This window comes from Meriones unguiculatus, chromosome 20 (assembly GCF_030254825.1).
Source record: "Meriones unguiculatus strain TT.TT164.6M chromosome 20, Bangor_MerUng_6.1, whole genome shotgun sequence".
In the NCBI taxonomy this organism is placed as follows: domain Eukaryota; kingdom Metazoa; phylum Chordata; class Mammalia; order Rodentia; family Muridae; genus Meriones; species Meriones unguiculatus.
Genome location: NC_083367.1, coordinates 39665262 through 39675928, shown reverse-complemented (window position 1 = coordinate 39675928; position 10667 = coordinate 39665262). Strand labels below are relative to the sequence as shown.

The 10667-nt window shown below is 40.9% G+C and overlaps 1 protein-coding gene across 1 annotated transcript; it reads left to right on the top strand.

Annotated features, from left to right (window-relative positions):
- The first annotated feature begins 544 nt into the window (after positions 1 to 544).
- On the top strand, positions 545 to 4105 carry Calhm4 (calcium homeostasis modulator family member 4). The gene is made up of 2 exons (XM_021662859.2): positions 545 to 1362; positions 3140 to 4105. Exons 1-2 carry the CDS (start codon positions 802 to 804, stop codon positions 3524 to 3526), a joined length of 948 nt encoding a protein of 315 aa, XP_021518534.1. The 5' UTR covers positions 545 to 801; the 3' UTR covers positions 3527 to 4105.
- The last annotated feature ends 6562 nt before the right edge of the window (positions 4106 to 10667 follow it).

Here is a 10667-nt window from a genome sequence, read left to right as displayed (position 1 = left end):
GTAATAGCTTCAACCAGTAACAAAGAAATGGTAAGTATTTTGGGCTAATCATTACCTGCGCTCGAGTCTGTCCTCAGGGTTCATCTACCTCTTGCTGAAATACAGCCTTTTGTAATCCTCTTAATGAACACATTCTCTTCATCTTTATCTGTTTTTATTTTGCTCTGTCTTGAATGATGCCTGGCTGCTACCAAAGCCCCTGAAGACATATTGTGTTCTAATCTCTACTGTCACTGCTTTGAACCGTGCTCTCGGTCTGTCAACAAACATCTCTGTTTTGATGTGGCTCTGTTGTGCTTAGCTTCTCCCCTTCAAGAAAACCTTTTGGGAACGCTGCAAAAATTTAGGATTCCTCTAATATTTAATATTTTTCACGTCTCTGTGTTTTGTAATGCTTTTGGCCGTAGAATCTGTTTGTCGCCGAGATAAGAGTGTGTCAATTTTGCATCCTCAGCTGTGTTGGCTGACACTTAACATTCTGTGTTGTCCAAAGTGGTGCATAGAAAGATGGAGGGAGTCTGCCTGGAAAGTGTGCTGTGGTCCTCCCGGAATGAGACATTGAGAAGTTCTCTTTTCAGAGAAAACTGAGATCCCTTCCCTTTCTCGCAGCTGCCATCTGGTGTGAATGTATTAGCTCACGATTCATAAAGTACATGAGAAGAGACTAGAATCCTTTAAACACAAGGATGTTGGGTTGCTTGACACAACCAGTTAAACCAGTGCCGTCCTATAAAATGGTCACAGCTGGTGGAGTCTAGCGATCAGAAAGGGTCACCAGCTGGCTGTGTCGGAGCTTCCACGATGAACTCAGCTCTCAACTGTTTTGTGTCTTCTCTGCAGAGAAGTGAAACGTGCATCAGTTCTTTGATAGCGATTTTGACTGCCTGTGGGCAGCAACTGTTCTCCTCCTACACTTTCAGTTGTCCGTGTCAGGTCGGAAAGAATTTCTATTATGGCTCAGCTTTTCTCGTGGTTCCTGCCTTGATCCTTCTGATTGCCGGCTATGCTCTAAGAGGCCAAATGTGGACAGTTGCCAGCGAATACTGCTGCTGCAGCTGTACCCCTCCTTACCGGAGAAGCAGCCCCCTGGAGAGGAGACTGGCCTGCCTCATGTTCTTCAGCGTCACCGGGAGGGCGCTGGTTGCTCCACTGACGTGGCTGACGGTGACCCTGCTGACAGGTACCTACTATGAATGCGCAGCAAGTGAGTTTGCCTCTGTGGACCAGTACCCAATGTTTGCTAATGTCACTGCTAGCAAACGGGAAGAGATCCTAGCTGGATTTCCCTGCTACACATCAGCTCCCTCCGACGTGATTCCAGTAAGGGATGAAGTGGCTCTTTTACACAGATACCAGTCACAAGTAAGTTCATAACCATTTTTTTCTCCCCCAAACTTATTATGTTTTCTATGAACATATTGCTGTTTCTCATAGTATCTGAATTCAGAACACAAGTCAAATCCCATGTATCAAAATGCATGCTACTAGACAGCTTCATGGACATAGGTATGAAGCTGAGAAAACAGGTGGACCTGTTTCACTCTGGTTGCTTTACCACTTAGTAACCAGCACGTTTTTGTTTTTGTTTTGTTTTATTAAGTTGTACTTCTCCATGCTTCACTTTGCAGCTGTGAAAAGAAGATATAATAGCATCTGTCACCTAAATGGTTGTGGATGAGAAAATGAGCTAATACATTTAAAGAGCTCATGACTGTACCTAGAATCTGTTAATGAATTTTAGTAGCATTACAAAAATAGTTGAAGAGTGCTATGTTTACTAAATCTCATTTGTCTGTTTGTTTTCACGATTGCGTTTATCTATTCTTTTTTTTTTTCTTTCAGAAATTACAGAAAGCTCAAGTATGTTTTTAAAATTTCCAGTGGTAGTTCTACATAAAATGTGTATGGACAAATTAGTGTCAGAGAGTAGAACAGGATAGGAGGAAGACAAGAGCCTGCAATACTTTTAGGTTAAATTTCAGAAGTGCAATTTTACATTTTGGCAAGAAAAACTCATGAGTTTTCCCAAGGGATGAATTAAAACATATTTTCAAAGTACTGAATGGAAAGGCTTCCATAGATTTTGGCCTCTTATCATTCAGTTATTTAGAGACTGTTCATTTAGAAAAGTTAAAAGCAAGACACAGAATCCTGAAATACTGCAATAAAACCCGGTTGAAGAAAAGCCAGCAAATTTCCATTAAGATATGCTTCATCACGAGTGGTTTTTGTTTTTTTGGAAGGGGAGGGTTTTGTTTTGTTTTGTTTTGTTTTTGTATGTTTGTTTGTTTTTGACTAATCACAAAATCAGCTCATCGAGAGGAGCTTGTGAAAGCTTGTAGGAAAAAGGCTAGAGGCAGAGGACTTCTGCACTGCCCACCTGTGTACTGTTAGAATTTCTAAAGGTTAGACCTTGCCTTTGTCAATGACCTACCAGTTTTTAAATGCTTAAGAACAATACGGGGTGGGGATGGGGGGGGAGATCTAAGACAAAAACATCACTGTTTAAAAAGCAGGTATGAAGCAGTCACAAATAAAGGTAGTTTATCTAAAAAGGAAAACATTAAGGAACCATGAGGTATAGTTGTTTCCTGACTTCTTTTCTTGCTATAAGAAGAAAGAAGAATGCAGGAAAATATACCTGTGAGTACTTGGTAGCAGGTCACTGAAGACATCTTGGGAGGCTGCCATTAGTGTCCATCACACAGTCATTTTCACCACCATCATTATCAAGCATTAATTAAGCCCCCAACAAATGCATGGGTCCATACCTAATGATCAAGAAGGAAGACTGGGTTATAAGCAAAGGACAAGGTTTAAGCATTTTATATAAGGTTAATTGGTGGTTTATAGCATCTATCACTTCAAGGGCAGTCAGTACTTAGAGTCCATCCCACATTAACAGGTCAAATTCCTTTGTAATATGAAGGCTATGCTGAAATGGCTTGACCTGTCTTCCATCACAGCTATTTCCATAAAGTGATCATCACTATATATTATATGATAAAAACCAGAAGCAAAGATCTTTACCCATATTTAGTTCTGAGGTATGTCAGGCTCCCTCTTACTATGGCTGTTTCTTGAATATTTGTTGTATGGGTGCTTGAGCCCACTAACCATTCCTACCAATTATGCGTAGATGCTGGGCTGGATTTTGATCATTCTGGCAACCATTGCTCTCCTGGTCTCCAAATGTCTGGAAAGATGCTGCTCTCCCCTCACCTCTCTACAGCATCACTACTGGGCCAACCACCTCCAGAATGAGAGAGCGCTCTTTGAGCAAGCTGCAGAGGAGCACTCCCGACTTCTCATCAGGAATCGCATCAAGAAAGTGTTTGGCTTCGTTCCTGGGAGTGAAGATGTCAAGCATATTCGTATCCCTTCTTGTCAGGACTGGAGAGATATTTCTATACCCAATCTTCTATGTGTGGGTGACACCTCACAGGGTCCTTATAGCTTCCTTGGAGACCGGGTGGTTGAGGAAAATGAGGAAGTTAAACAAGAAGGTATTGAACTGAAACCTTAATAGCTGCACCTTTCAAAGCCCAGGATGCTTGATTTTCCAATGTGCGAGTTTCAGTACCAACTCTTTCTTTTCTTTCTCTCTGACACTTATGTATAGAAGTCCTTCCCAAATCCTATTTCCAAAGTCAATTTATAGAGCAACAACCTCCGTAACTTTATGAAGTTTCATCAGGTTCTTGGAATGATGATTGTGTCATGTTGATCCATTTTAAATGGTTATGGAATTTTAAGTCATGTCAAATTGGCATTTAGTTTTGTTGCTCAGTACCTGTTTGAAAATCAGTATTTCTGAGTGTTATTTTGTCATACACCCATAACAGCTACCTCAGAGAGCTGCTGAGAAGATTAAATGCGATGGCAAGATTTACCACTATGCTTTTCATAGCAATGAATTCAAAGCAGCATCATTTTCCATCATCCTCTCTGAATTCCATCTTCTATCACTGCATTTCTCCACTCTAATTTTTAGTTTTCTCCATGTTTTCATTTAAATTATAAATTCTATTATCTTCTCCTCTTTCCTTGGATCTGAATATGTAGCCTACTAGCAGGGAAAGTAGAATAAAATGGACTTTCTGAAGTGGTGTCAATGAGGAAAGTTTTGAGTGCTATACTGCGCTCAGGGAGGATGACGTATCCTTTATTTATCATTTATTCTCAGCATCCCCTTTTCTTACAAAGCTTCCCCTCGGTATGCCACACAGGGCTTTCAGCTGCACCCTTTCATTGTCAAACTGTTCCTTTATGTTCACAAACCTCTTTAAGAGACTGAGGCATGAAGTTGTACAACTTCTAGTTGTTTCTAGAACGCAAAGCGAGTGATGGCTCACTGGATAAGAGCAAATGCTGCTCTGCCGGAGAACCTGAGTTTGGTTCTCAGCACCCATGTCAGGAGGCCCACACCGCCTAAAATTCTAGACCCAGGGTACCTAACATAGGTACCTGCCTCCAAGAACCATAATCCCACAAAGATGCATACATACCCATAATTAAAAAAAATAAATAAATAGATAAATAGATAAATAAATAGAACCCAAGTAAGAGCTGGCTTTCCCCTGCCAGGCTTTGCCAAATTCAGCCTCTAATATCTGACATCTTCTAATATATCTTGATTAGATTTGCTTCAAACCTGATTTCGGTCTTGTTCCCTTAAGCACCTGGCTGATCAGTCCCAAGACGGATCTGAGAGGTTTTGTTTATTCGCTTCTTTATCCAAAAATGATTTTTGATTGCCAGAGAACCAACTGCTGATGGTCAGCTTGACTTTCAAGGAGATCAAATAACTGGATTATTTGAAATGCCACTGATTTCTTAGTAATCCATTTATATACCGTTATGAAGGATTCTATTTTGTGTCAAGCTCTGGGTACTTTGTCCTGACAGAAAAAAAGTAAGAATGAAATTTTTGAGGAAACAAAATTCTTCTCAGGATTTTTTCTGAGAGTAGATTGCTTAGTATGTTTTGATGGTTAGGAGATTGCCCTGAACTGACTGTCAACCCTTATAGATAGCCTGACCAGAGTCAGGCCATCTCTCCAGGCCTAACTCCTTGTTTTATAAAGCATGGATACTGATCTATTACCTTCTGGAAGGCAAGGAACTGAACCAGATGAACTATTGAAGTCCCTTCCTAAGCTGATAAAATGCTCATGTTTGCTGTCATTTAGGTGAATTAATATGTACAGAGCAGTGGTTCTCAACCTTCCTAATGCTGCTATCCTTTAATACCATTCTTCATGTTGCAGTGACCCCCAACTGAAAAACTGTTTTTGTTGCTGCTTCATAGGTGTAATTTTGCTTTTGTTAGGAGTCATAATTTGAATACCTATGTTTTCCAATGGTCTTGGGTGACCCCTGTAAAAGGGTCGTTCAACCCCAAAGGGGTTAAGACTCACAGGTTGAGAACCATTCATATAGATTTTTTCTGGAATATAGACCCATGTTGCTTCTTCATGGAGCTCTATCTTTAGCTTTCTTAAAAAAAAAAAAAAAACAAGAACAACAAATAAACAAACAAAAACCCATCAACTGGCATTCTGCTTTTGAAAGAGTTTAACAGTGGCCTGGGAAAGCTAACTCTTACCAGTTAACTGTGTACTCAGTGCTGATACAATGTTACAAAAGCAATTTGAAAACAAAGTAGATTTAAATTGTGGAAGGCCCCTCAGGTTCTAGTTCCCTCCATATGGAATGCCTCATTCATTTTATTCTCAAAATTCTTCTAAAGCTCTAGAATTCTCTGTCTTCTCTGTGCTGGGATTTACTAGTAAATGAATCATTTTCATCATATTCAGAATTGGTTTATTAGTTTTCACACAAAAAGAGACTCTTCAATAAGGTTTTCAATTAACAGCACAATCAAAGAATGTATGAAGTTATTATAGTGTTACATCACCAGGAAGATTAATAGTTGCTTATGACTTAACACTAGGAAAGGCCCAGGCTTGCTTCTGAAGCCCTTTCTACATCAAACTCAGAGCATGATACAGAAAGTTTACCTTCTGAGCCAGTTAATCATGATCATGGCGTTTTTGGTAAGGAAGATGGAAAATCTTCATCTACATAGTTTCAAAGAATTCTTAGTGTCTATATGAGTATTTGAAGAATCATATATATGCTTGGGATTTCATTGTATTGTATATCATCCAGTTCAAGTAAAATAAATTAAAACTCCTTCCCCCCAACTTTGCTGTATTATTTTGTTCCACAGCTAGCTAGGTAAAAATTTTTTTCATTAGGATCATGGCACTTTCTCCCCTTTATGCATAATGGATTTATGTAATTATAAAACATATAATTAAAATCAATTATATGCGTCAACACTACCTTATATTTTGCTGCCAAGTGCTTTTGGCTTGCGCATCAAATTTTGTGGCTTGGCAGAGAGAGACTTGCCAACTTCTCCTTTGTCAGATCCACTCCTCCACCAGGTTTTGGACCACTTCCTTCGCAGGAGAAAAATAAACCCATAGCTTAGCTATGGCTGATTCTGATTCTTTTATGTTATCAAAGCTGAATTGCACAGAACTTACTTACACTTTGTCATCCTCCTTGTTTCTGGGCTCTGTGTTCATTTCCAGCTGTGTTTTTGTTTAAGAATTCAAGTTAATGCTGGTAATTAGAAACAGCAGTGTGGAGGAAGCTCCTCACTTTAAGAGTACTTGCTGCTCATAAGCGCTCTTGCAGATCTGCACTCTGTAGCCAGCACTCACACTGGTAGTTTATAACCATGTGTAGCTCTAGTCCCAGGGGACCTGCCCCCCTCTTTTGCCCTCCTCTGGTGCCTATATATATATGTGTCCCATGCATGATCTCTCTCTCTCTCTCTCCCTCTCTCTCTCTGTCTGCCTCTCCCGCTCTCTCTCTCTCTCACACACACACAAATAAAAATTTAAAAAACACCAGTAAGCTTTTCGTCCCCTTGCATCTAAAAAGCAAGCACATATTAACCTTCACATTTTGAAACCACATGACTATAATTAAAGACCTTTTGAATACAGAGCACATATATAATTGCTATCTCAAAAACTACCGAGTGTAGAGACACAATTTTAGTTTAAAAGTGCAGGAACATTCCAAAATTTAGATGTGATCAAGAAAGAGCAGGGTGACAGTCTTGGGGGAACAGACAGGTTTGAAACTGGTTGTGTGAGCTGGAAGGTGACAAGTCCACACATGTGACTTCTGTACAGAATAATGCACGGTGTTTCTAGACAGGCAAACGGCATTGTTCGTGCTCTAAATCATTTGTCTGTGCTAAGCTCCAAGACGCTCCCAGACTGCTTAAAACTTCTCTAATCTCAGTATATAGGACTACAGCTTTTGTGTATGAGTGCCTCTGTTGCCACCTAGTGGTTGACATGGGCAGATGCACCTATCGGCAGTAGGTGATTGCAGTACAAACTGAGCATTAAAATAAATAGGAAATCTGAAGTACTCTAACATTAAAACAGCAATATGATGGATAAAGAATCCTCAGTCAGTAAATCTGAGCACAAACATTCTCAACCTGAAATGAAAACACTCTCAGAGTAACCACCAGTCTTTTCTGGAGTATCAGTTCTCACTTTCTTTCTCTCCCCCTTCCTTCCTCCCTCTCAGGACCAGTCAGGACAGCACTATAATGTAGTTTCTTTCAGGAGGCCATAGTTCTGAAGGGTTAAAGTGGAAGTCAGGGAAACACAGTCTCTCATTACTCATATGGCCTTATGAATGCATGTCAGTCTTTCTGGAGCTTTAATTTTCCTTCATATGAGATAGGTGATGATGATTAAGTTGTAGGAGTGGTCAAGTAAACTATTTTGAACACAGATGTATTTGAAGAGCAGTTCCTGGGAAACCTATATTGACCATAGAACGTTGCACATATATATACAGACACACTCACATGCCACAGAATGTTATCATAAGTCATTCCTCTACAGGAGGAATCAGTCTGAGAAAGTGTGGGATTATTGGGGGGAATCACAAACATTGCCTACTCACCACAGATAAGGAAGTAACAGTATACAGAGCAAAGAAACAACTCTACCAAGTTCAACTTGGCAAGACAAAATAATTACTGGACTCACTCATAGGAGTAGAGGTGAGGGGTTGCTTACAGGAGAAGGGGTGTCTCAGACAAGCATATCATCTAAAAAGCCCACACTATGTGGGTTGTCGACAGCTCATACAAGGTACACTCCCGGATCTCTCTGCACTGTCTTTACTGTTTATGTAACTTTCGAAGAGGAGAAGTCTTGTGGATCAGGTAATTTTCGAGGCTTCCTGGCACTCTTGAATTGTTTACTTCCTGAGTCTTGAGGAACCTCCACTCTGGAAGAAATATTTTAATTTGGAGTATATTGCCACACAGGAGAAGGGAGAGTCATCAACAAAGAGTGCCGTGAGCTAAAGGAGGAGGGCATCCTCTACAAAGAGGCAAAGATGTAGACATTTTCGAAGCGCCAGTAGAAGGAACACTGCCTTGCTGGCATCTTGACTTTGACCTAGAGAGAACTGTGTCAGACTACTAAAATTCTATATTGTTCTTAAAAACTGCAAGATGATAAATCTGCATTTCTTAAAACTGCATTTCTTAATTCCTTAAATCACCGAGTCTATAGAAATTAATTATAGTGGGAACAGTGTGGTACCGTGGTGGCACATACCAACACGTCTCGAGAGTTTAGGAATCTAAGACCTTTTCAAGGCTGTTTCTAACACAAGATTGTATCTGCCCTGGTACTCCACTTAGGCAAAACTGTTGCTCCTAGCCTCTATCATCTATCTACCTATCAATTATCTATGCATCATCTTTCTCTATAATTGTTTGTATAAAAATAAAGCAATGTAGTCCAACTTTAGGGTGTTGAAAACTGCAAAAAGGAAAGCTCGTATTAGCTTTATTGGATTCATAAATGCTTCCCCTCTCTCTGTCTCTTTTCAGCCTAGGACTAACTGTGTAGCTCAGGCTGGTAGTGAATTAATGATCCTCCTATCTCAGCTGACTGAATACTGGAATTACAGAAATATACCACTCCAGGCCTACAGGCTTCATTTTAAAGCCTGTAATTAAAATATATTCTTTTAGTTGGCAGTTAGCATTAACAGAACTGTATACTGTTAGTTAATTTCATCATATATTTCCGATTTTGAATGAGGAAAGCAAATGGCAAAGCAAAAAAAAAATATTAGTTTGTTCTTGTTTTATTTTGTTTTTCGAGACAGGGTTTTACCGTGTAACCTTTGGCTGTCATTTTTAAAGGAAACTAAATGTCCCTGGGACTTTATGGATTGTATACGTTTTACACATCAAGCTGGCTTGCTATTGGAAATACTATGCTGCTGTTCTTTCACTTTAAGAAAGTCACCTGCTAAATAACCGTCTTAAATAAACGTCTTTAGTAGAATAACTGAAATAACTTCGAGAAAAGTTCTCTTCCTTCCTCCCTTCCTCCCTCCCTTCTTCCTCTCTCTCTCTCTCTCTCTCTCTCTCTCTCTCTCTCTCTCTCTTTCTTTCGATAAAGCCAAAACATCATTTCTCTGTGCCCCAAACAAAATAACAGCTCATTACAGGTAGAACAAGAGGTAATGATTATTACAGAATTCTGTCGCCCTTGCCATCAGGGCCCCCAGCCTTCGAGCTTTTTTTTTTTTTTTTTTTTTCATTTTTTTTATTTAACTTTTATTAATTACACTTTATTCCTTTTGTATCCCCCCATAAGCCCCTCCCTCCTCCCCTCCCGGTCCCACCCTCCCCCCCTTTCTGCATGCGTGCCTCTCCCCAAGTCCACTGATAGGGGAGGTCCTCCTCCCCTTCTTTCTGATCTTTTCTTTTTCTTTCTTTTTTTTTTTTTTTTTTTTTGGTTCTTCTCAATGCAGTTTATTCAGGAACCTTGAACAATCTTCTGACCCTGGGGAAAGCCAGCCCACAGCTTAAATAGCCTCTGGGTAGCCAACCCCAGCGTGCCACGTGGGCAATGCAGATAGGTCCACATACATGGAAGCAAGCCAGATCCTCAGCCTTAGCCAAATATGGGGTTGTTTGTGACAGAGAGCACTCACCATCGGGAAGGTGGAAGGCGGAAACCAGCTCCATCTATAAGGCGCGGCATTACGCAGCTCTCTACAGTTCCCCCTTTTTGTTTTAGACGCATCAGGCAAGAGTAGAGGTCTGATCTCTGATATTAGAAATAAATTGGGACTTTGTACGGATGTTCATTTAGGTGTCATCCACCCAAAGAGCATCAGACCCGTCCGATACCTTTTTCTCAGAGGCGGGACCTGGGGCATCAACCCGCATGCAATCAGACATGCGGGTCTGGGTCGAAAGTGGCTGACCCTGAGTGCAGTGCTTAGCCTCTCTGAAGTATCCTGGGTACCAGTGTGGGACACGCCAGTGAAGCAGCTTTGCACAGCAGCTTTGCGCCCCCGTGTGGCCAGAGATTTCCGGGTGCTCGGCCCCCAGGTGACAACTCCTGCATGTATCTCCGCCCTGAGAGGGGTGCCTGCTCTGCCTTCCCATTGCACCCTGGCACCCCGGGTGCACCATCAGCCCGAGATTGAGCCCTTCGGGTTGGATCGCTGTCTTCTGGCTGCTGTTCAACTTTGGAAGCTCTAGGGTGGACCAAGGACTTCCTCAGACTGGACTAAAAAACTAA

Excerpts from the sequence above, each read along its gene's own strand:
- Calhm4 (XM_021662859.2), top strand. The coding sequence starts at position 802 with ATGAACTCAGCTCTCAACTGTTTTGTGTCTTCTCTGCAGAGAAGTGAA. Across the intron at positions 1,363-3,139 it reads TACACAGATACCAGTCACAA|ATGCTGGGCTGGATTTTGAT; the intron begins GTAAGTTCATAA and ends AATTATGCGTAG.